The 26,791-nt window shown below is 40.9% G+C and overlaps 1 protein-coding gene across 4 annotated transcripts in view; it reads left to right on the top strand.

Moving 5' to 3' along the window:
• Positions 1–26,791, top strand: part of OSBPL8 (oxysterol binding protein like 8) — a 243,922-nt gene that overhangs the window by 48,241 nt on the left and 168,890 nt on the right. For 3 of the 4 annotated variants that reach the window (XM_040410150.1, XM_040410159.1, XM_040410132.1), the window contains exon 3: positions 20,811–20,915. In XM_040410150.1, coding sequence (XP_040266084.1) covers positions 20,874–20,915 — 42 coding nt within the window. In that variant the 5' untranslated portion in view covers positions 20,811–20,873. Of the gene's footprint in view, positions 1–20,747; positions 20,916–26,791 lie in introns of all 4 variants that reach the window. The other variant, XM_040410142.1, reaches the window with a different exon arrangement.

The following is a 26,791-nucleotide window of genomic DNA, read 5'->3' as shown; positions in this document are numbered from 1 at the left end:
TAAATATTGAGTTTTGTTTGGCTGTTAACCCTTGCTTTGTAACTGAAAAGAAATTTATTAAAATGGAAAATCTGCCAGAAAAGTGAAATTTTGAAATTGTATCTCTATTTTCTATTAATTCTTGTGGAACACCTAAATGGTAAACAAAGTTTGTAAAATCAGTTTTGAATACCTTGAGGGGTGTAGTTTCTAGAATGGGGTCATTTTTGGGTGGTTTCTATTATGGTAAGCCTCACAAAGTGACTTCAGACCTGAACTGGTCCTTAAGTTGGTTTTTAAACATTTCTGAAAAATTTCAAGATTTGCCTCTAAACTTCTAAGCCTTGTAACATCCAGAAAAAAAAAAAAATCATTCCCAAAATGATCCAAACATGAAGTAGACATATGGGGAATGTAAAGTAATAACAATTTTTGCAGGTATTACTATCTATTATAAAAATGGAGAAATTGAAATGTGGAAATATGCAAATGTTTTCAAATTTTTTATAATTAAAAATTACTTTTTTTTTACTCACTTTTACCACTGTCATGAAGTACTATGTGTGACGAGAAAACAATCTCAGAATGGCCTGGATAAGTAAAAGCGTTTAAAAGATATCACCACATAAAGTGACACTGGTCAGATTTGCTAAAAATGGCCTGGTCCTTAAGGTTAAAAATGGCAGGGTCTTTAAGGTGATAACTTTAAAAAAAAAAATATATATATATATATTTAATGTGTATCAGGCTGTTACATGATATCACACTAAAGTTTAGAACTACTCCTTCATTTTTGTTCCTGCGTATATGTTGACAAATTGAAATCTAAATGATGAAATTCATTTCCTGTTTAGTTGTTGTTGTGGGTTTGTCTTTACATCATTTAGTAACCCATAGTGTTTTGAGGTCTCCTTCACCTGTTTGTCACACTTTGTGGCAATCCAACATTGGTTAGTAGTGAGCTGTATGGATCAAAGAGTTCCCACAAACCGTAAGCCTCTGATGTAAGTTTTTTCATTTAACCAGAGACTAATACAGTCATCATGTTTTGATGGTGCCGACTCCATGTTATTTTACTTTCCCTTTCTGTTGAGTTTATTTATCCGCAGTTACACACTTTCTTTTTTGTTAGCGCTTTATACTAGTGTACAACAAGCCGTATTTTATGTCTTATCTAAAGTTTCATAGCATAATTTACTTGTGGATAGTTTACATTTTATAATTCCTAAAAGGTAGGTGAGATTCCAGGTTATAGCTTTACTATGGTCACTGTGCGCATAGAATAATCCTGGATAAAGGACGAGTGCCAGCTTTCTGCCTGTATTTAAAACCTCAAATTATAAATGTTTCAGGATCTTAAAGGGGTTGAGCTTTATTGGGGTTGTGCACTAATTTCCAGACCTCTGTTCCCCTTGCATCATGTCAAATGGTCAGGTGATTCAAGGGGAGCAGATCACCGCTGCGGCCATTGACTTGCTGCAGCGCCATCAAACCTTTAAGTTTACATGCCGGGACCTGAGACGAGCAGCGGAGGCCTGGGAGTGACCAAGAATGGACCCAGCGCCGGGGACACAGGTCCTGCCTGTGTGAGAGGTCTGGAAATTAGTGCTCAACCCCATTAAAGCTCATAATGTTATCTACGGCAACTACATCTGTTCATTGGGAACTGTAGCATGGCTCCTGTAAGTCCTTACCTTGGATTACTCTAATTGTGCAGTACATAAACCGGAGTACTCCACAATATGGTGCCCATGTTTCTGTTGATGGCAGCTTGCACCAGAATTGCTGGAGATAGAATGAATGTATATATATATATTTATATATATTTTTTCTCTTTGAACATCACACCCAAAGGCTATGTGATTTTACCATGTGCTTATCTACGTGTATTCAGGCTGTTACTTGGCAAACAACTAAAATGTTTTCATACTCTGAGCTCACATGGTAGGTTTTTCCGATGGCAAAATTTGAATTAGCATTTTGAATGTGGCAAATCCGCCCACGGCTTTATCTTCATTCAGTAGGTCCAATCCGCGTGTCCGCGTAGACCGCTCCAGGAAAGGTTGTAAGAGTTCTAACAAAGCTCTTCCAGTGCCCCTAAGGCTTCATATGCACATGAACGTATTTTCTTTCCACGTTCGTTATGTTGTTTTTTTTGCTGACAGTATATGGAACCATTCATTTCAACGGGTCCGCAAAAAGAAACTGAAGTTACTCCGCGTGCGTTCTATTTCCGTATGTCCGTTCTGCAAAAGTATAGAACATTTCCTATTATTGTTCGCATAACGGACAAGGATAGGACTGTTCTATTAGGGGCCAGCTGTTCCGTTCCGCAAAATATGGACTGCACATGGATGTCATCTGTATTTTTTGTGGACCACAAAATACATGCGGTCATGTGCATGAGGCCTAAATGTAATAAAAGAACTCCCACTTAACATTTAATCCCCTCGCCTTATCCAGCACTGCTGCTTAGGCCTGCACCTCCGGTTTTTCTTTACAGGCTGCATACAACACATGAATGCTGCAACCATTCACTGACCTAAGCGATTGGCTGCAGTGGTCATGTGCTGTCTACACCTATGTTCCATTTGGAACATAGAAACAGAAAGCGGAAATAAGGACCGGAGCTGCAGTACTGGAAATGGCGGGGAATTTAAATGGTAAGTGTGTTTTATTTATTTAGTTTTTACATTTGGAGGTCCTAGGGTAGTTTTTATTAGAACTCTTACAACCCCTAAAAATGCCACCCTTTACTTCATAGGGTGCAGAAAACATGGGCTATGGAAAAAAAAAAAAAAGCTAAAGTTTTATCTAATTCTCTAAAGCAAGCAGTTTTAATAGAAGAATCATATTTTGGAACTGCCTAACCATTAAATGTAGGTTCACCTACGGGTTTTCCAGGATTACTTTGATATTTAAACAGGTATGCTCATGTAGTTGCTTACCTCTTGTGCACCTTCCCCATGCTTTTTGTTTCCTATTTGGACTCTCCTGATCTGTTCTCACCATGTACACCAATCGCTCAGGTTGTTTCCATCCTGTATGTAACACTTCCTGTTGTATATTCAAAAGATCGAGTGTATATACAATTGCAAGAAAAAGTATGTGAACCCTTTGGAATTATATGAATTTCTGCACAAATTGGTCATAAAATGTGATCTGATCTTCATCTATGTCACAACAACAATCAGTCACAACAATCACAGTCTGCTTAAACTAATAACACACAAAGAATAAAATGTTACCATGTTTTTATTGAACACACCATGTAAACATTCACAGTGCAGGTGGAAAAAGTATGTGAACCCCTAGACTAATGACAACTTTAAGAGCTAATTGGAGTGAGGTGTCAGCCAACTGGAGTCCAATCAATGAGATGAGATTGGAGGTGTTGGTTACAGCTGCCCTGCCCTATAAAAAAACACACACCAGTTCTGGGTTTGCTTTTCACAAGAAGCATTGCCTGATGTGAATGATGCACAAAAGAGCTCTCAGAAGACCTACGATTAAGAATTGTTGACTTGAATAAAGCTGGAAAGGGTTATAAAAGTATCTCCAAAAGCCTTGCTGTTCATCAGTCCACGGTAAGACAAATTGTCTATAAATGGAGAAAGTTCAGCACTGCTGCTACTCTCCCTAGGAGTGGCCATCCTGTAAAGATGACTGCAAGAGCACAGTGCAGACTGCTCAATGATGTGAAGAAGAATCCTAGAGTGTCAGCTAAAGACTTACAAAAGTCTCTGGCATATGCTAACATCCCTGTTAGCGAATCTACGATACATAAAACACTAAACAAGAATGGATTTCATGGGAGGATACCACAGAGGAAGCCACTGCTGTCCAAAAAATACATTGCTGCACGTTTACAGTTTGCACAAGAGCACCTGGATGTTCCACAGCAGTACTGGCAAAATATTCTGTGGACAGATCAAACCAAAGTTGAGTTGTTTGGAAGAAACACACAACATTATGTGTGGAGAAAAAGAGGCACAGCGCACCAACATCAAAACTCATCCCAACTGTGAAGTATGGTGGTGGGGGCATCATGGTTTGGGGCTGTTTTGCTGCGTCAGGGCCTGGACGGATTGCTATCATCGAAGGAAAAATTAATTCCCAAGTTTATCAAGACATTTTGCAGGAGAACTTAAGGCCATCTGTCCACCAGCTGAAGCTCAACAGAAGATGGGTGTTGCAACAGGACAACGACCCAAAGCATAGAAGTAAATCAACAGAATGGCTTAAACAGAAGAAAATAACGCCTTCTGGAGTGGCCCAGTCAGAGTCCTGACCTCAACCCGATTGAGATGCTGTGGCATGACCTCAAGAAAGTGATTCACACCAGACATCCCAAGAATATTGCTGAACTGAAACAGTTCTGTAAAGAGGAATGGTCAAGAATTACTCCTGACCTTTGTGCACGTCTGATCTGCAACTACAGGAAACGTTTGGTTGAAGGTATTGCTGCCAAAAAAGGTTCAACCAGTTATTAAATCAAAGGGTTCACATACTTTTTCCACCTGCACTGTGAATGTTTACATGGTGTGTTCAATAAAAACATGGTAACATTTAATTATTTGTGTGTTATTAGTTTAAGCAGAATGTCATTGTCTATTGTGACTTAGATGAAGATCAGATCACATTTTATGACCAATTTGTGCAGAAATCCATATTTCTTGCAACTGTAGAAGCACATCTTTCCAGGACAGTTAACTGCGCATTTCATTCCTTACCATTGGTGCTGCATGAGCCAAATGTATCCTGGCCAAAGGAAACCCTCTTGGCCTACTTGTCTTCAGAGCTGAACCCGGACATGCTCAGAATTTCACCCAGGCAGGCCCTGTGATATCAGCATTGGAGCATTTCATGCTCTCTTGCCTTGTGCAGGACAAGGGTTTTTTCGTTTGTTTGCTGGGCAGAGGCTTCTGCCCAGTAGTGTTTCCAGTGATGGCTTTAGCGCTGCCCTAGCCATTTTACAAGCTAGGGCAACGCTAAAGCCCGCCCATTAGAGCCGGTTAGTTTACCCTATGGCGAGCCCGGTACGTCACCAGAACTCTGTAAAATGCCCTCCAATTCAGCGCAGGGCAAAGGGGAGCATTGGAGCATAAAAAAAATGCTCCGATGCTCATATTAGGAAGGCTTCCTGGGTGAAACTGTGGGTATGTCCGGGTTCAGCTCTAAACCTCGACAACCCCTTCAAGTCTATGTACCTATCAGCATATATGTTGGAAGGTTTCCCTGGTGTGTGTGTGTGTGTGTGTGTGTGTGTGTGTGTGCGCGCGCGCGTGTATATGTGTATAAGTATAAGTGGCAGCACCGTCTAATAAAGAGACAAGTGGGTGCAGCTGGCCCTATTGGGAATGAGCAAACCCAGTATATATAATTGGAAAAACGGGCAGCACTCCAAAAAGTAAAACGAAAAAAGAGAATTTATTCACCCATATAGGTAATGCGACGTTTCGGCTCAATGCTGGAGCCTTCCTCAAGCCAGGAAGTGCATACAGTGCAGTATTAATCTAGCTTTAGCTGTACACTTGTCTTATATTCTTTTAACTAGTTCTGTGTTGTATGTCATAGTGTGAAAATAAGCAAGAGAGAAAGTGCTTTTAGATTAGTTTTACATTTGTATTTCCTGAATGCCGTTTGCTTTCTCCCATCTCTGTTCATTCATGCAGCTGTGTTGGGTAAACTGAACCTGTAACTGTAGATTTGAAGAGTACCTGATAAGCACAGTGCCAGGCACTATGTGCTCTCAGATCTGAAATCTGCTCTACTGCTAGCACTCAGCTCTGGTCGTGCAGCAGGGTTGCAGAAAGGCCAGCTAAAATATAGGAGGCTCTTGTAGGTTGTGCAACCTCTTCTACAGACAGATAGGGGTTATATATACAGTAAGCAAAGTGTTTTCACTGGGTATTCTCATAAAGGGTTTCTTTTGAGCAGCAGACATATACTTTCAATGGTAATAAAAGGGCATCTCTCAGCAAATCTGAAACCGACTGACCTGTTGCATCTGTGTTGGTCCTATGTTCATGTGCCCACATTGCTGAGGAAAATTATGTTTTGCTATATGCAAATGAGTCTCTAGGGGCAACGGGGGCATTGCCGTGCATTTTTTTTCGGCAATGCGGACACATATGAACATGGGACCAACACAGATGCCTTCAGCTGCCAAGTGCATATGTAACAGGTAAGCCAGTGTCATAGGTACAAATCTGCTGATGGAGGCCCTTTAAGGGCACTAAACAAGTTCTTTAGTGCCTATTGCTTTTTTGGGGGAGAGGGGGATTCTAGTTGTTTTTATTACATACAGTGAGGAACAGAAGTATTTGAACACCCTGCGATTTTGCAAGTTCTCCCACTTACAAATCATGGAGGGGTCTTAAATTCACATTGTAGATGCATTCCCACTCTGAGAGACAGAATAAATTTATTTTTTTTAGAAAATCACATTGTATGTTTTTTAAATGTATTAAGTGTTCTTGCATGGCAAGAACTGTTATCTCGCATATATATTCTTATTATTATAGCCAAATTTACCACCCTAACTTCTTCCACAGTTTTTGCACTACTTAGACAGTATTGGTGTGCTATTACTTTGTGGAACATTTCACCGAATAGTTCACGAAATATCGGCGTTTTTGTGGCTAAATTGGTCCCATAGGAATGAATGGCGGAATGTTCAAAACTAAAGTGGGAGCTGGCAAAAGCTAGAGTGTGAGCTGAAAAATCAGGACATGATTTCTAAACTGCCATTACTCCCTCATTTTCAAGCCCACCTACACAATCTCATTTTCAAGCCATTGTCCTGATAGTTTTCACAATATGACCATTTGTTTGCAACTCACGCCGCCCATTGACATTCATTGAAACTCCACTCTAGCCACCTCAAATTTGAAGGGCAATTTCTAAACTGCAACTGTGTCTTCATTTTTAATATTTCAGAGACCTACTATGCATCCAAATGTAGGTCTGGGTCTTGTGATTCTCACAATATAAAGCTCTTCGCTGTAGGATTTATAATTTTTTAACTACAACCGTTTAAAGATGGCAACCGCAACTCTTCTCTGCCCTTGCTGTAGAGTGAGTTGTCATTGGAACCCAGGTGTGTGAGCAGCCAGCAGAGTGACAAAAGCTAGAGTGTGAGCTGAAAAATCAGGACATGATTTCTAAACTGCCACCACTCCCTCATTTTCAAGCCCAGCTACACAAATCGTCTGCTAATGTTTTTTTTTATAAATGTATGTTTTAATGTAACTGTGAAGCACTTTGGGCAACAACATTACAATTAAATGTGCTATATAAATAAAAGTTCAAATGCATTTCTCACTCTATCAATTGGTTAGTGTAATGTTTACTATCTTTACTCACTCCAAACACTCCATAAAGTTACTCTGCCCACTCCATAAAGTTACTCTGTCCAGTCCAACCTTTCCACAGTTAGGCTCCATTCACACGTCCGCAAATGGGTCCGCATTCGTTTCCGCAATTTTGCGGGACGGGTGCGGACCCATTCATTCTCTATGGGGACGGAATGGATGCGGACAGCACACAGTGTGCTTTCCGCATTTGCGGAGCGCGGCCCCGATCTTCGGGTCCCGCAGCTCCGCAAAAGATAGAACATGTCCTATTCTTGTCCGCAGCTGCGGACAAGAATAGGCATTTCTATAGGGGTGTCGGGCTGGTGTGTTGCGGATCTGCAATTTGCAGGTCCGCAACACACCATGGACGTGTAAATGGAGCCTTACTCCAGCCACTCCAACCACACAACAGTTACTCAAGCCACTCCACCCAGTTACTCCGCCCACTCCAGTTGTAGACTACTGGTGGAGGCAAGAACACTTCACACAATTTCCCCAGAAATTGTAGCTTTTCTAGTTTGTCTTGCACTGCTGAACATAAGTATTTGAACACCTGAGAAAATCAGTGTTAATATTTTGTACAGGTGTCAGCAAATTGGTCCGCATCCGTTCCGCAATATTGGGACCGGGCGCGGACCCATTCATTCTCAAAGGGGGCAGGAATGGATGCGGAGAGCTGCCCAGAACTTCCGGGCCACGGCTCCGCAAAAAAAATAGAACATGTCCTATTCTTGTCCGGACAAAAATAGGCAGTTCTATGGGGGGTGTCGGCCAGGTGTATTGCGGATCCAATACACTACGGACGTGTGAATGGACCCTAAGGTAGGATGGGTCACCTTTTTAAAAGGGTTTGTCAGAATTTTACTGATGGCCTATACTTAACGACCAACGATCAAGAAGATTATCAGGAACGAACCGGATGTCTCCAATAACTGCCTGATGATCAGCGGGGGTGAGGGCTGCATTCACATGCCATCAGCTTCACTGTATGGTGTAAAGCGATCGCTGTGATCACTTGTCGCCATAGAAAATCATTGTTCCAGTGCAGCAGATTATCGTTTAGGCAACACTATCTTCTGTACAGAAACAATGATTTTAGGTAACGGCTGAAAGACAACAAGCAAACGCTGGTTTATAGAAGGCTCATCCCTGATATTGACATGTCTTTGACATGTCAAAGTTTTTGGGAAAAGTTACTGACCTTAACAATATGGAGTGTGTGTTTTTATTTATTTTTTTCCCTTCTTTCACTTTTATGTTCTATATATTAAAGAGAACCTGTCACCAGGATCTTGTGCATAGAGCTGGGGACATGGGCTGCTAGATGGCCACTAGCACATCTGCAATACCCAGTCCCCACAGCTCTCTCCGCTTTTATTGTGTTAAAAAACAGTTTTGATCCATATGCAAATGACCTGATATGAGTCCTGTATCCGGAGATGAGTCAAGTGGAAAGGAACCCAGCACCGCCCCGCGTCCTCCGAATCTCCTCCTTGCTGGCTGACGTCACAGAGCTGGAGCGCCGAAATCTCGCGATGCACGAGCTAGCGCATGCGTAGTTCGTTCCCTGTGCTGATGCCAGTACAGGGAATGAACATGATGCCGACACTGCACATGCGCTAGCTCGCGCATCGCGAGATTTCGGCGCTCCAGCTCTGTGACGTCAGCCAGCAAGGAGGAGATTCGGAGGACGCGGGGCGGTGCTCGGCTCCTTTCCGCTTGACTCATCTCCGGATACAGGACTCATATCAGGTCATTTGCATATGGATCAGGTTCCCTTTAACTCCCTTCCATTGAGTGGAAGAAATCTTTGTCATTTGATGTTTTTTTTTTTTGTTTGTTTTTTGCATAAATTCTATGTCTGGTAAAACAGGATTATAGTGTCTTTTTTTTTTTTTTCCCTTATTTTTATGGGTTAATGTAATTTGTTTGCACTTACTTTGCTGATATTGTGGATGATATTAATCGTTCTGGGCATCATCCCATTTGTTACATTAGGAGATTAAATGGTAACCAGGTTTTTGCTAAATTAATGATCCTAAAACAACCACATGACATTTTATAGAACACTCTGCTGAAAGGATAATAAATGGAAAATGTTTAACATTCAGAAATATCGAGGGACCAGATTAGTTCTTTTTTGTTAAGAGGTTAATATTGATGACCTATCCGTAGGAAAGGTCATTCGAATCAGAATGGCAGGGATCTGACTCCCAGTATCTCCACCGATTTCCGAAGCTGTTGTGGCCCAGAACCACAAGACATGGCTAGTTACTGCATTGCTGCTCCCTTGGCCCTTCATGTAAACTACACTTAAGAACTGTGGTTTTGGGCTAGTTTTTCAATAGGCAGTCCAGCAAAATGGCTGAAATTGGCCAGTAAAGGCGACTTTAGTCTTATCTGTATGGCAAGCCTTAGGCCCCTTTCACACGTACAATATGGATTGGCTCAGAATACATTTTTTATTTTTTATTTTCAGAGCCGATACCGATAATCTGTGAACTTTCAGGTCGATAATTTATACCGATATTTTATATCTCATAATATATTATATAATAATGCAAATATCATATAGATTATCCTGTACAGTGGAAAACAAAGAAAAGCCCAAAAAAATCTGCGTAAAAAGTGGGGACCTACTAAAAGGAATGACAGAATGGAATGCCCATAGAGAATGGAAATGTAATATTTGAATTAGAGACAAAACCATTTGACATATCTAATAATTATTTAGCAGGTTTACTCTCCAAATTCAGTGGGATTATTTAATGTTCAGATTAAGTGGAATTATCACTGTTTTCTGCAGAATGACGAGGGTGAATGACACTAAGGGATGCCCATAGACTATAATGGAAAGTAAACTATGAGCTCATTTGCAGGTAAATCTGTGTCATGTAGGACATTAACCTTTACCGCAAGGGTTCCCTGGGTAGAGTAGCATATTGTAAAATGAAAATTACCTTGGATTATAACCGTTTTTTCTATAGAATGCAAAGGTAATGGAATGCCTATAGACTATAATGGGAAGTAAAACGTGACTTGGTGCATGAACCATTCAACATATCAAATAAATCTGTAGCAGGCTTACTCTTCAAGTTCAGTGGGATTATTTAAAATTGAGATTAAGTGGGATTATCATTGGTTTCTATGATAGGAGAAGGGGAATGACCCAATGGCATGCCCTGCCTATAGACTATAATGGGAAGTAAACTATGAGCTCATTTGCAGGTAAATCTGTGTTATGTAGGAAATTGACCTTTACCGCAAGTGTTCCCTGGGTAGAGTAGCACATTTTACATTTAAAACTATCTGGGATTAAAGCTGTTTTCTATGGAATAACATGTGAATGACAGAATGGAATGCCCATACAGTATAATGGGAAGTAAAATGTGATTTTGAGTGTGAACGATTCAAAATATCAAATAAATCTTTAGCAGACATAATCTCCAAGTTCAGTGGCAAATAATAAAGTGGAGATGAAAGGGGATTCAAAGGGTATAATGGGAAGTGGAATAACCCTAGAGAATAATGGAAATTTAATTTTTGAACTAAAGACACAACAGCTTTCCTCCCCCTCACCAACTATAGGCCCAGGACTAGGAATGGGCTCTGATTTTGGGGTGGAGGATACATGGGGGCAACTACGGGTCCATGCACCATACGGAATTTCCAAGCGGAGAAATTCAGTTCGGAAATTCCAAATGCGCCCCGCCACAACTCATTTAGTCGTTGCATGAGCAGCGCAGCCATTGCCGTTCCCTATAGCTGGCAGTGCATTCCGCTCAATATTCCGCTGAAAGAATGAACATGTTTATTCTTTCGACAGAAATTTCAGTGGAAAGCTTCACTGCTGAAATTCTGTAGTGTGCACTGTGCAGCGGAATCCCATTGATTGCAATGGGACTCTGCTTCATCAACATTTCTAAGTGTAATTCCTGAGCAGAATTTTACTCGTAAAATGTAGGGGGGAACTGAAGAAACTCCTATAGCATGTTGGTATTACTGAGAATGAAAACTGACAAGTTTATAGAAAATGTGTAAATACTTATTTTATTTAAAGGGGTAATCCAGGATTAAAAAAACTACAGTTTTCTTCCAAAAACAGCACCTCAACTGTCCTCAGGTTGTGTGTGGTATTGCAGCTCTATCAAAAATAGGAGGGAGGCAAAAGCAAAGAAGGGATGGGAAGTGGGGAGGGGTCAAAATAAAAAGTATACAAATAAACATTGACATTTTTGTCTGAGACAAAAAAGAATGCCCTGGTAAACAAAGGCAGCGCCATAGGGGAGTGTATGGAGTAGCAAAGTACATTGTCAGATAAAAGAGAAAACAAACCAAGAACAATGTTACAACAAATTGCTAAACTGAAAAACATAGGGGGAGATTTATCAAAATGTGCACAGAGGAACAGCTGACAGTTGCCCATAGCAACCAAACAGATTGCTTTGTTAATTTTTCAGAGGCTTTTTTTTTTTTTTTTTTTACAAATTAAGGGTAGGGTCACACTGAGCGCATACGCAGCATATTTGACGCTGCGAGAAATGTGCCGGGCAGCAGGAAAATACGCTGTGTATGCGCTAGGAGCAGACACACAGGACTTCTCTCCACTGTGTCTGTAGTGAGGTTTGGAAGTGGCCCCGTGCATCACCGTTACGTTGGTGTGCTCGGCCCGCCTCCGAACCTTACTGCACACACAAGGCCGTGGAGGGAAAGCACTGTGTGTGTGCTCCTAGCGCATACGCAGTGTATTTTCCGCTGTCCGGCACGTTTCTCGTAGCCTTAAATACGCTGCGTATGCGCTCAGTGTGACCCTACCCTAAGGGTGTATTCAAATGTACTGTATCCTGCACATATTTGATGCTGTATATTTGACGTTGTGTTCAGTCATTCTATAGAAAACCTCTTTAATCCCAGATAGTTTTAAATTTACAATGTGCTGCTCTACCCAGGGAACACTTGCGGTAAAGGTTAATTTCCTACATAACAGATTTACCTGCAAATGAGCTCATAGTTTACTTCCCATTATAGTCTATGGGCATTCCATTGTGTCATTCCCCTTCTCATATCATATAAAAACAATGATAATCCCACTTAATCTCAATTTTAAATAATCCCACTGAATTTGAAGAGTAAACCTGCTACAGATTTATTTGATATGTTGAATGGTTCAGGCACCAAGTCACGTTTTACTTCCCATTATAGTCTATGGGCATTTCATCACCTTTGCATTCTATAGAAAATGGTTATAATCCAAGGTAATTTTTATTTTACAATATGCTACTCTACCCAGGGAACACTTGCGGTAAAGGTTAATTTCCTACATAACACAGATTTACCTGCAAATGAGCTCATAGTTTACTTTCCATTATAGTCTAAGGGCATTCCTTTGTGTCATTCACCCTCGTCATTCTGCAGAAAACAGTGATATTGCACTTAATCTGAACATTAAATAATCCCACTGAATTTGGAGAGTAAGCCTGCTAAATAATTATTAGATATGTCAAATGGTTTTGTCTCTAATTCAAATATTACATTTCCATTATTCTCTATGGGCATTCCACTTTCCTGTTAAAGTCTATGGGAATTCCATTCTGTCATTCCTTTTAGTTGGTCCCTAAAGTGTTATGTACCCCAAAATAATATCAATGAAATCTTCAGTCGTCCATAAGAAGAAAAATGTCTTGGGATGTGGTGAATGCAAGAGCATATTTTTTATTTTTTTTAAAACAAGGTTTTTATTGCGCAACAGTAGTAAAACTTTTTTAGATAAACTGTATTTGGTATTGCTGAAATCGTACTGACCCAGAGAATAAAGTTTTGTTATGTATGCTGAAAAATTAAAACTTAGTAGTTTTAGGTGGTTGAAGTATTGCTGTTTTTTTCCTATCCCCCTCCCAGAAAGAGTTAATAAAAATGAAATGTGTACCCCAATGGTGCCATTAAAAATGACAGCTTGTCCCATAAAAATTTTTATAAAGTGCGATACAACTACCTAGATGGAAAAATAAAACAATTATAGTTCTTGGAAGGTGACTATGAAAACAATGAGAAAACAAATGTTTGATCAGTAAGGCCCAAGACAGGCTGGTCACTAAGGGGTTAATATGATCTCTGCTGTTTGTACATTAAAATTGTAATGTACTGTAATATACACTATGTAGTAGGCAATCTGCTTGTTCTTTTCTACTATCTTGTTTTGTGCTTTGTAGAGAATATTTTTTTTTTATTACTTTAATCCATAACCTCCAACCACATTTACAATTATGTAGTCTATAGCCAGGATCTGTTGTTCGAGTGAAATATGTTCTCTCTCTTCCACCCACACAGTGATCCTTTGGCTGTGGTACTAAGGAGAAGCATAATTGATCCAGTTGATGTTAAACTGTTGGCAAAATGTGTATTTGCTCCATATGGATACCCTGTATTTTGTGTAAGCAGTTCTGTTTTTATAAGGCTTGCTTTTCTTTTTTAAGCTCTGTTGGAGGTTGTGTTCAGATGGCAGTCCTTAAAGGAAATGGACACCTCAGCACTTTTTTTTTTTTTCCTTTTTATTGTTCATTAGCTTCCTAAATGGAAATTAGAGCGGCTTTCTAAATAGTCTGCATTAGAAGCGTTGTACCATTTGCTTCTGCAGGGTTTGTGTAAGTGCTTCACATAGCTGCTGGTGCTACGTAAATCCATCCGAGCATTGCTCCTGCATGCATCTTAGGCCTCGTTCACATCACTGTTTCTCCTTTCCGTTCTCCGGCTCCGTTGAGGAGCAGGAGAACGGAAAGGATGGATTCTGAAGATAACTGAGACCTAACTGAGCGTAACGGAGCCTAAGGACCCTATAGACTATAATGGGGTCTGTTCCGTGTCTGCTCAGAATATGATTTTTGAGCAGAGACGAAAGTTGTCACGCATTGCACCCACGCATAAAACTCGCTTGTGTAAAGGGGCCTTAGACCTAATGGAGGTATGGCCATGCTTGTGTGCAGCAACCTCCATTATACTATAAGAAAAATTAGGTGGTAGGTAAAATTTATTCAGAAGCCCATTTTCCAGCTTAGGCTACTTTCACACCAATGTTTTTGCTGAATCCGTCATGGATCAGCAAAAATGCTTCCGTCATGATAATACAACCGTCTGGACACCTCAGCATTTAATATAATAGTGCATGCAGGACTTTCGTCTCCGCTCAAAAATCATATTCTGAGCGGACACGGAACGGACCCCATTGTAGTCTATGGGGTCTTTATGCTCCGTTACGCTCAGTTAGGTCTCGGTTATCTTCAGAATCCATCCTTTCTGTTCTGCTCCTCAACGGAGCCGGAGAACGGAAAGGAGAAACAGTGATGTGAACGAGGCCTTACTGATCTCTCTGCTCTCCCCCTCCCTTCACTCAGTGTTACGAAATACCAGCAGGAGCCTGGGCAAGATCCAAGGAGGGTAGCCTGGACAGGCTGTAGATGGGGAGAAAAGCACACACAAGGTAGTTTGCAGGAGGAAAGCGGCAAAAAGCTGGACACACGGGGACGTTTATCAATATTGGCGTATTATGCACAAGAAAAACCCTTACATCAAAAATCAAAAGTGGTGATTTGTTTCACCTCATTTATTAAGAGGCGCATGCTATTTTTAAAATGGCTTTTGTAATTGTAGGCTAATAATTTTGTCATTTTATAAACAAATTAAAAAAAAAATTTTTTACGCCAAAGTGTTAAAATGAGACATTTTAATTGTGTTTGCGACAATGCATCTGTGCCCAATAGAGTTTGAATGTGCAGCTCCTTTCAGGCCATTATGCGACATTTAATTGCAGTTGTAACTTTTTGAATGATGGTCCCATCTATCAGATCTGCTGTGCACCTTTTAACAATTTACACTACCACAGAAGCAAGCTTAATCTACCTTTTAAGCGGAACATAAGTTGATAAATGAGGCGCAATATTCTCTAGTTTGGTTGCCCCACACACTTTGACTTTCAAAACAGTTTTCTGGCGAAAAATAAGGAGAAAACAGTTGATATATTTGGGGCAAATCAAAATGCTATTCTTGGCACATTTTACCCCATAATTCTGGCGATGTGAGGAAAGTTTGAATTTAAGAGCAGTTTGTAAACTGAAAATCAGGGGTCTGAAAATGAAGGAAGGAACAGGAATTGCAGAGTGACAGCAAAATCATTATGCAACCAAGAAGCATATAGGGGTCAGCAACCTCTGGCACTCCAGCAGTTGTGAAACTACAACTCCCATCATGCTTTATTCACTTCTGTGAGCGCTCTGAGAAGCAGCCAAACAAATATGCATGGTGGGAGTCCTAGCTGAAATGCAGGAGGTCGCTCACTTCTTTCATCAATACTATTTGAAAGTAAAACCATCTCATAGTCACAAAGTAAGTCTCTGTAAAAGAACTATGCCCCATAACTGTATTTTGTGCAAGAACTTTGGCGTGTCATGTGCATGGACTGTATGAATTCCATGACCTTTGGTAACTGTGTAGGAAAAGATCAACCCAGCAGAGAGGTGATTTTAGTTTATAAATTGGACCTTGAAATGTTTCTCCTAAGAATTAAGCTATTGAAGAATACATCTGGGTTCACAAAAAATTATGTTCTGCTAACAATGTACAAGATGAGCACTTTACTATAACCCGGGTCTCTGGCATTGACTTTCTGCTTTATAGGAGATTAGCACCATTCTTTAGTTTGTTGCCATTGACCCTTGAGATTCCCATCTAGGGTGATGAGTAGTGTTGAGCGAACTTCTGTTTTAAGTTCGGCGTCTAAAGTTTGGCTTCCGGTTAGCGGAGAATCCCGATATGGATTCCGAATTCCGTTGTGGTCTGTGGTAGCGGAATCAATAATCGGCCATTATTGATTCCGCTACCACGGACCACAACGGAATTCGGAATCCATATCGGGATTCTTCGCTAACCGGAAGCCGAACTTTAGACGCCGAACTTAAAACAGAAGTTCGCTCAACACTAGTGATGAGAAATGTTTACAATGTAAGAGAACTTGTCACCACGAAATGCAGTGCAATCTGTGGGCTGCATGTTGATGTATAGTTTTGTGGGAAAAGATTCAGTAAAACTTGTAATTTCTACTTTTAAAACTTTGCTTGTTTTTGTAACTTAAGACCTCCCCTGTGTACAACTTAGTCACTCTGCATACACACTTACACAGAGAATGCAATCAATCACTGATAACACCTCCCCGTGTACAACTGAATTCAGAAAAAGCTGAGTTTTAAATGTATAAAAAAAACAAGTTTTACTGAATCCCACCCCCCCCTCACAAAACTATATATCAGTATGGTCAGCTTTTCCTGTCCTATAACATGATGACTGCGAATTGTAGTACCTTTTGAGGTCCTTTTCTGAAACTTGATGCAGATGAGAAGTTTTCTATAGTACACGGTACAAAAAAGTTATTTAGCAGTTTTTTTTTGTTCCCCCATAGGCCCTTCAAGGGGTTCTGGGGGATATTGAATAGATGTTTGCATTTTAAACAGTAGTCAATAAGCAGAGATGTAGCTAGCAAGGTGGAAGGTGGTAACTAGCAGAAGTGCAGACCTATCTGCAGCAAGAGTTACTAATGATTGGATATATATTATTTTGGTAGTAGGCTCCTTGTGTTTTTAAAAGGAGTGATGTCTCCATCCAGCATTACCAGTGTGTCGGGCAAGGAGACTGATGATTTATCTTCTGAACTTTAAAACCATTAAAAAAAATGTATTTTTTTAATTTTATTTTTTACATGTATAATGATGCAGTGGATGGACAGTAAACTGAATCTTTTCCCCAGTTGAGGTGAGTAAGAGCCTAGCTTGATCCCTCCCTGCAACAGCTAGAGCAGTGTTTCCCAACCAGTGTGCCTCCAGCTGTTGCAAAACTACAACTCCCAGCATGCCCGGACAGCTTTTGGCTGTGCGGGCATGCTGGGAGTTGTAGTTTTGCAACAGCTGGAGGCACACTGGTTGGGAAACACTGAGCTAGAGGTTCAAATTGCCCTCAGAGGAACTAATGGAGTTTCATATGACAGCTTCATAAAGGGATCAAATGAAGACATTGTATTCTCAATTATGATTAGTTTCTTTCCTAATTTCCCTGTGTACTTAATAAACAAATGTCTTTGCAACTGCATGTTCTAATAGAACAGCTTTATAATATGTCATACTGAATGTAGCCTTGGAGCCTGAGAGACGGGATCAGTATTATGTAATCTATAATGAATATAACCGTATTGCTATCCTGCTTGTAAGTGAAAAGCCAGAGGTCACAGCTTGCATTTGAAATATTCCACTTCATGGACTACATGTTTAGAGCCTGCATACAATAGTGGGTGAATGATGATTTAATTACATGGTTCTGAAAATATCAGCGGCCCCATCTAAGTGTGCACCTTACTAGACAATACCATGGGTTTCCAACTGGCAGCATACTTCCATAGCATAATGAGCAATAGGAGAGACACATCAAGTGAGATGCAAGGTTCCTTGCGTTCAGTCAATCTGTATTTATGTTGGAGGCTTTCCTTGGCAGGAATAGAGCGTTGGAGATGACTTGCTTGGTAATTAAGTTTAAAGGCTGTTCCTGGATGCATTGTTTAGTCAGCTGGATTGACAAGCTTCATTTATGGCGTCATGAATGTTTTTAGAGGAAGAAAATATTTACTTGCTCTTGACTTTATATGATTTTTGTATTGTTTTTCTGTTTTGTGTGCCTACGACAATACACCTGCTAAGGGAGAGTGTGAAGTAGTGTGCTATATATGTACCCGTTTGCATGTATGTGGCATATTGTTGGACACATATCAATAATTAAAGCTTTACAGGATTTCATATAGACACAGCTTTACCATAACCCTCAATTAACACCTGAACAGCTGCCATTATAATGCGGGAGTAGAGGGTGCACTTGTTCCTACCAAAAAGTCTCTACATGTGCTTACCCATCAGTGGAGTAGAGTGTGCAATTGTGCCAACTATTAAAATTTAGCAGATCGTCAGATTATATGGCTTTGGGCAAGATCCTTGTTAAAGGTAACCTGGCAACATGTTATAGAAAAAGAGGAACTGAGCAGATTGATTATAGTTTTGTGGGAAAATATTCAGAATAACTTCAGTATTTTATTTCTTTATACCACTGATAATAATTCTGCTCTTAGGAGTCCAGTGGGCGGTGTTATCAATGACTCATGAGCTGGGTGAACAGAGGTTTATATGAATATTTTACCACATAGCCCTATATCTGCTCAGTTTCTCCTGATCTATAACATGCTGACTGAGCTGTGTTTTCAATGTGACAGGTTCCCTTTAAGATTTTAGATTGGACTGTGCTTGAATGAACAGGTAGCCATTTTATGTATTTTCCTACTTTTCCGGATATGGGTTTTTATGCACAGAAACTGTGTATATACTTCTAGGGTAGTTCGTATCTGTGGCAGGTGAGTCGTGCCGTCTGTTCCTACAGAGGACCAGACTACCGGAGTAATCGTATCTGGCATTCCTGGACACTGCCGGATCACCAGTCACTACAATAGGATGCTGGCATTTATGCCGGAAACTCGCCAGATCTCCATCGGATCCCATTATAGTGAATGGGGATCTGGTGTTGTCCAGCTATGCCAGATATGGTAACTCCGGTAGTCTGCTCCTCTGCCGGAACAGACTACTAGATTTACCTGCCGCAGATGTGAACCTATCCTTATCCACAAAGCCATAACTTTCCCATACACATTTGCTGTAGTCAGCAGCTCCCTGCCAGCCAATCAGATTGGATTACTGAAAGACAAGCCTCCTCACTCTGTAGCCTTATGCAGGGGACCGCCCCCTCTATCTTCTGTTTACATTAAGTTGAGAGACAGATGAGCCCTAGCAACGGTCTTTTAAGGGAGCAGTGGAAAGGGACAGAGGACAATAAAGGGGTTATCCCATCTTAGACAATGGGGGCATATCGCTAGGATATGCCCCCATTGTCTGATAGGTGCAGGTCCCACCTCTGGGACCCGCACCTACAAGGAGAACGGAGCCGATGGAAATAGCCAAGCCAGCACTCGGCTATTTTCGGCGGCTCCATAGAAATGAATGGAGGGCGGCTGCGCATGCGCAGTTCACCCTCCTCCACTTTCTCCGCTCCGTACTCCTTGTAGGTACGGGTCCCAGAGGTGGGACCCGCACCTATCAGACAATGACACTGTCTAAGATGGGAAAACCCCTTTAATGAAAGCGGTTATTATAAGGTAATTACAGATCTTTTGACAATCATTGACAGACTAACTCAGGTATACATGCCTAGCTCTAATAAACTAGCAAATAAAACCAAAAATATGACGGTTACACTTTAAACAAATGCACAAAGTTCAGTGCAGTTTTCAGATGTACTGTGGCTGCAAGTATTCTTGTATGTGCAAAAATGTAATCCGATAATTAAGTCATGTTTTGTATTGGTTTTCAGCCTCACTAGACTTGGATACTGCATCTCTCAGCCACCCAGATTCCTCCCCCCTACTGATGGGGGCAAGCGCCTCAAAACAACATTGTAAGTCAGGACGGATCCGTTTGGTTCCGCATAGTCAGACCTCAGACGGTCACCAAAACGCTGCAAACTGCATTTTAGTGACCGTCTAGAAAAACGCAACGGAGACCAAACGCAGCCAAATTGATGCATTCTGAACGGATCCTTATCCATTCAGAATGCATTGGGGCTGAACTGATCCATTTTGGGCCGCTTGTGAGATCCCTGAAACGGATCTCACAAACAGAAACCAAAACGCCAGTGTGAAAGTAGCCTAACAAAGTCAGACTTTGACTCCCAGGGAGTCACTTTGAAATGGTGGCACTAGCGAGATGGTTTTCCTTCCCTTTAAGCATACCTTTTCAAACTCCCCTTCTTTTGGAGATACTTCTTCACATATGTCACTAGACAAAAGTCTTTGATAGGAGTGCGGACCAGTTGAGTAATGTTGGCACATAAAACGTGTCACTCCTGTTGGCCCTGCTATGAATGCCTAATGTAGCTTTTTATAGCAAGCACGGTTAGTGCTATGTATATACCTCTCTGTGGAAAGGTCTACTGTCCAAGTCAGATGCGATTCATCTCCCCAGCTGTGATTGTAACGTGGAAGCAGTGGATCCTGTCTGCAGAGCGCAGGTTTCCTTTCCTGTGCTGTGAAAGCAATATTTATTGCAACTGCTCAGAGAGGATTGCCTTCCAAATCGCTCTGTATTTGAGGAGAGGATTTCAGAGCAGCAGATGTTCTATTAAAGAGCTGACGGGAGTTCAATCGCTGTTTCATCCCATAGCGGATGGTGGTGTTTTTTTTTTTTTTCTTGTTTTTTTTTTCCTTTTTTCCCCTTGTTGCTTTATTCCCATTTGCTTAACAAAGTGAACAATTTCAACTAAATGTCATCTTGTTTGGCACAGATACAGACACTTCTTGCTTCACTGGCCTGCCTCTGGCGCTGACATGCAATCTTATTGTTACAGGATACTCAAGGCCTTGGAATGCTAGAACTCTAACTGGCTGCAGATTAGGAGACGGCCATCAATATGGAGACTGTCGTCTCGGAAGTGGAACCTGAGAAAACTTCGGTGAGTTAATTTGCAGTTTGAATTACAACTGATTATTGATGTACAATTGAATTATATTTTCAGATCCAGTTATTTTTATGCAGGTCATAGAAAACAAAAAGCTTTTAGCTTCCCTCTGCTGAAATAGGGGTTTGTCCTGTAATGGGGAACTCTATACCCGTATGTAAAATGACCATGTTCTCCCTTAGCGCATCTACTATTGAATTTAACTGTATGATGGTTTATTAATTATAAGAGTAAGGGCTCATGCACACGAGTGTGTATGCCCGTGCTGCAGATAGCGGTCCGCAATGCACAGGCACCGTCCATGTGAACGTCATTTGAGGATGCACACCCATTGACCTTAATGTGTCTGCGATCCTCAAGAGACTATCTGCACTGCAAAATAATTGAACGTTCTATTTATTTGTGGTGCTGAGGCACGGACCGAAATCCCACAGAAGTGCTTCGTAGTGCTTCCATGGGCTTCCGATCCATGTCTCTTCTCTGCACTGCTCCGTATCTTGCGGATTGAGGGCTGCAATATGGACACCACGGCCATAAAGCCATGTGCGTGAGTCCTCACATCCTGTTTGAGGACGGCTGAGCAATCAAATTATAACTATTTCACCAATAACGTTGTACACTAATAATGATGATTTACAATGTGTTCTATTTAACTTGATTTCATATCCAAGGTTGTTAGATGCCAAACTTTCAAATTGCAATGTATTATATACTATCTTATTCATTACATTTGAAAAATTATTAAAAATGTACTATGTCTCACAAATTATAACTATGTAAATTATTGCTTGCTTTTGATTTGATTTTCCAATTTTGTTTAGAGGACTTCAAAAGGGGGAAAAAAATCTAAAAGTAGATAAAGATCTAACAAATGACTCAAAAATATTAGACTTGGTTAATCATTTAAGGAAAATAATCCAGTATCACATGTCTGAGTAGCAAAAGTATGTGAACCATTAGAGTTGGGCCACTTTCACACTTGCATTTGGTGCATGGATCTGCATAGACTGATCCGTTCAGATAATACAACCGTCTGGATCAGTTTGTATTATCTTTAACATAGCCAAGACGGATCCGTCTTGAACACCATTGAAAGTCAATGGAGGACGGATCTGTTTTCTATTGTGCCATAGAAAACGGATCCGTCCCCGTTGACTTACATTGTGTGACAGGACGGATCCGTTTGGCTCAGGCAGCGTTTTGGTGTCCGCCTCCAAAGCAGAATGGAGACGGAACGGAGGCAAACTGATGCATTCTGAGCGGATCCTTTTTTCATTCAGAATGCATTAGGGCAAAACTGATCCGTTTTGGACCGCTTGTGAGAGCCCAGAACGGATCTCACAAACAGAAAGCCAAAACGCCAGTGTAAACGTAGCCATAGATGATTAATTTGAAGTTAAAATTAGTCAGGTTTTTTCAACCAATAGGATGACAATCTAGCGTAAGGGGGCAGCCAGTTTTATTTAGAAATTGGCGATCTATCAAAGTCTGCTCTTCACAACATATGTTTGTGGAAGTATATCATGGCATGAACAAAGAAGATTTCTGAGGACCTCAGAAGAAGAGTTGCTGATGTTCATCAGACTGAAAAAAGATGCAGAACCATCTCTAAAGACTCCACCAATCCACAGTCAGACAGATTCTGTACAAATTGAGGAAATTCAAGACCATTATTTCCCTCCCCAGGAGCAGTCATCCAACAAACATACATACCTTTCTCTTGGCATGATTAGTTTCTCACAAAGGCACCCAAGGTAACCTCTAAGTGACTACAGGCCTTTCTCACATTAGCTAATGTTAATGTTCATGAGTCTATCATCAGGAAGACACTGAATGACAATAGTGTGCATGGCAGGATTGAAAGGAGGAAGCAGCTGCTCTCCAAAAAGAACATTGATGGCGTCTGCAGTTTGCTAAAGATCACCTGAACAAGCCCGAAGGCTACTAGAACAATGTTTTGTGGATGGATGAGATGAAAATAGAACTTTTGGTTTAAATTAGAAGCCTTATGTTTTGAGAAAGGAAAACACTGCATTTTGGCATAAAAAAAAACTTATCCCATCTGTGAAACATGGTCGTGATAGTATCATGGTTTGGTCCTGTTTTGCTGCATCTTGGCCAGGGTGGCTTGACATCATTGATGGAACAATGAATTCTAAACTATACCAGCAAATTATAAAAGGAAATATCAGGATACCTAACGTGAGCTGAATCTCGAGAATGTGGTTCTTGCTGCAAGACAACGACCCTAAGCACACGAGTCATTCAACCAAAGAATGGTTAAAGAAGAATAAAATTTTAAGTTTTGGAATGGTCGAGTCAGTCATGGCCTCAATCCAATAGAAATGTTGTGGAAAGACCTGAAACGAGCAGTTCATGGGAGAAATCCCACTAACACAAGCGTTAGTGCTTTTATATGGAGGAATGGGCTAAAATTCTTCCAGACCAATGTGCAGGACTAATCAACAATTATAGCTGCATAAGAGGGTCACATGAGATACTGGAAACAAAGGCTTGCATACTTTTGCCCCTCGCAGACATGTGATATTGGATCGTTTTCCTCAAATAAATGACCAAGTCTAATATCTTTTAATTACTTGTTTGATTTGGTTAACTCTATCTACTTTTAGGACTTGTGTGAAAATCTGATATAGTTTTAGGACAAATTTATGCAGAAGTATGGAAAATTCTGAAGAATTTGCAAACTCTCATGCACATCTATTATATAAACATATAATTTTACTCTCCCAGGGTACATTCGCAATTGGTGGATGCAACAATTTGTAAGATTGTCTCAGCCAAGTGAATGGGACTTGTAGAAATGGGGAATGGTTTTTCACAGCGGACACTCGGAGGCAATGTCTGTGATTACAGACATTTAAGGGCTATGTACACCTACGGAGGCAATTTTTGTTTATGATTGCATTTTACTCATTTTTGTCTAAAAATCATATTTTCAATTGGTCTTTATTAAAAATATTGAGCCATTCTGTCACAAAGGGTTAACTGTTTTTCTAGCTGTGTGACTGGTACTTTCACTTTGTGCCAGTCATCTAATAAACCTGATCTCTAAACTACTAAGAGGTCATAAACACTTATTTAAGCCACATTATTATCTTACTGATAAGAACTGAACTATGAGTGTGTATAATGTTAGAGAGCAGAGATCAGGAGCCCATCAGCTCCCTAAATGATCAAAAAGACAGAAAAATAACAGGCTGCTACTATAGCATCTCTGCTATGTATACAAAAAGGATTTTTTTTTTTTTTTTTTTAGATAAAGACTGATTGAAAAAAAAGATTTTTAGCTCAAAATAAGTGAAATGCAATAGTAAAAAAAATTGCCCTCAAATGTGTACATAGCCTTTCTGAGAGGCCTTTTGCTGGGACGCTGCGATTTCGGGGCCAGAGCGGCTCCCCAGCGGTGCGATTAAGGGAGCGGTTTGCTTGTTATGGCAGCCTTAGGCCCTCTGAGCGATCCAAGGCCTATCACAGCTATGTTCCTATGAAGTCCTGCTTATAGCATGGCTCCATAGTAATACAGCTATAATGTTGAATCATTGCAGTCTGAGGGAGAAGTGATCTCATGGTCACATGTTACAGTCCCCTAGGGGATCTTAACATAAGTGTCAAAAAAGTAAAAAAAAAGTGTATAAAAATGTATAAATATTGTATAACTGTTAAAAATATAAATATTAAAAATAAGCAATAGAAAAATTTGATCATAGATATCGCTGTGTCCCAGAATGCCCATTCTATTAAAATATAAGAACCGTTATCCTGTACAGTGAATGGCATAATGCCAAGGGGAGGAAAAAAAATGTGAAAATGGAATTTTTATTTTTTATTGCTTGACCTGATAGTAATAAAAAAAAAGATCACTCTGCAAAATAAAATGAGCCCTTGTACAGCTCCTTAGATGTAAATACAAAATAATTACAGGGGTCAGACTGTAGCAGTGATGGCTAACCAGCTGTGGTTAAACTACAACTCCCAGCATGCACCATTCATTTAATTATGGTGAAATGTTTTTTTTTTTTTTGTGCAATTGCATTCCCATTGCTTCCCACTAAGGGCTCATGCACACGACCGTGTGCTGGCCGAGTCGGTGCTGCGGACCGCAAATTGCAATCCGCAATGCACGGGCACCGACCGTGGGGCAGCCGCATGCAGATCGTGGACCCATTCACCTGAATGGGGTCCGCGATCTTCATCAGACGGTCCGCACCGCAAAAAAGTAGCGCATGCACTACTTTTTTGCGGTGCGGAGGCACGGCCAGTAACACCACGGAAGCACTCCGTAGTGCTTCCGTGGGGTTCCGATCCGTGCTTCCGCACCACATCTCTGGGTTTGCGGACCCATTCATGTGAATGGGTCCGCATCCGTGATGTGGGGTGCACACGGCCGGTGCCCCCGTGTATTGCGGATCGCAATACGGCCACGGCGGGGCAGCGGCCGTGTGCATGAGCACTAAGTCGTATGCAATGGTTCCATTAGCAAGTGCTACTTATCCCACATAAACAAGCCCTCATATGTCTATGTGAATGGAAAAATAAAAAAGTTATGGCTCCGGGAAGGTAGGGAGTAAAAAAATGAAAATGCAAAAACGGAAAATCACTGTCGGGAAGCAGCAATGCTGCTCAGAGCGCTCTGCCATATGAACGTTCTTCAGCTTTGCTCTGCCTTTTGAGCGTATGGACTACAGATCCATGGGAGGTATATACTTGAAAAGCTGAGCTTAGGCGATGAAAGCTAAAGAAGCAGAGCATTCAGTACAGTGCTGCTGCCCTTTTTGTTTTTTCATCCAAGGTTGTTACCCTTTAAAAACTGCATGTTAACTTGCTTGTGAATTTTTAAAACCTCAACTTCCCAGCTACTCTGAATTCTGCATGCAATTCCATTGAGGAACTCCACAGCATTTACGCTACTTTAAGCTGAACCCTTAGAGGTTCTCTAATACAACCTCACTCTGTGTAATTTGTTACGCGGGTCAGAACCAGGTAATTTCTCCTACTCTTTTATGGGTGCCAGAAATCCTTATTGAATAGGTTTCCTTCAATAAGTCATGTCTTACAAAGTTCATGACTGTGAAACTGGGTCAGCAAGTTGGCACGAGTCAGTGACTGGCAAGCTAGTGCATATCTTTTGCTAGTGATCTGGACTATCAGTTTATAAATATATAATGTTGGGATGTATTACACTTGGAATCCTTGTTATCAAATGATGCAACTGGGGTATAAATAGCCAGGGACAGAACAGCCATATTGTGGGTGCTCTGTATTCTGTACCAGCACTCGTTCTGCTGTATTGACGCCAGTTAAGAGACTAAGGTAGGTGAGCCTCTACTTGAATCTTTTACTTCTACTGCCGCTTTAGTTCCTTTACCTTTATTTCTTTTGAACTTCCCCATACTGCTTATTTTGCATATCACTGTAGTAAAAACGATGTAAGAATGTAGTTTGCATTTTTAGTCTTTGTCCCAGATTTTTAGTAATGTGAGAGGAGCAAAGAGTAGGCTTCACTTTGTGTCTAAAACCCATTGAATTTGAAAGGGTACTCCAGCTTTTTTTGAAATGAAGACCTATCCTCTGGAAAATCAGTGTCTGATTGGTGGAGATCCGACGCACAGGATTCCCACCAATCGGCTGTTTCGGGCAACCGCTGGCACTCAAAACTAAACAGTGGACTGCGCAGGAAGTAAAAGTCCACTGTGTAGTGTCTGTGCCAGTATACTGCAGCCCAGCTGCCATTCAATTGGGGTGTTGGGCCCTCACCAATCTGGAATACCCTTTTAAGGTGCCCATATACCTTTATTAGCTGTCGGAGTAAACGCTTGTTTGGCTGAAAGCTATCTCTTCTGACGCCCCCA

Source organism: Bufo bufo, chromosome 1, assembly GCF_905171765.1.
Source record: "Bufo bufo chromosome 1, aBufBuf1.1, whole genome shotgun sequence".
Lineage (NCBI taxonomy): Eukaryota > Metazoa > Chordata > Amphibia > Anura > Bufonidae > Bufo > Bufo bufo.
This window is presented reverse-complemented; position numbering and strand designations above follow the sequence as displayed.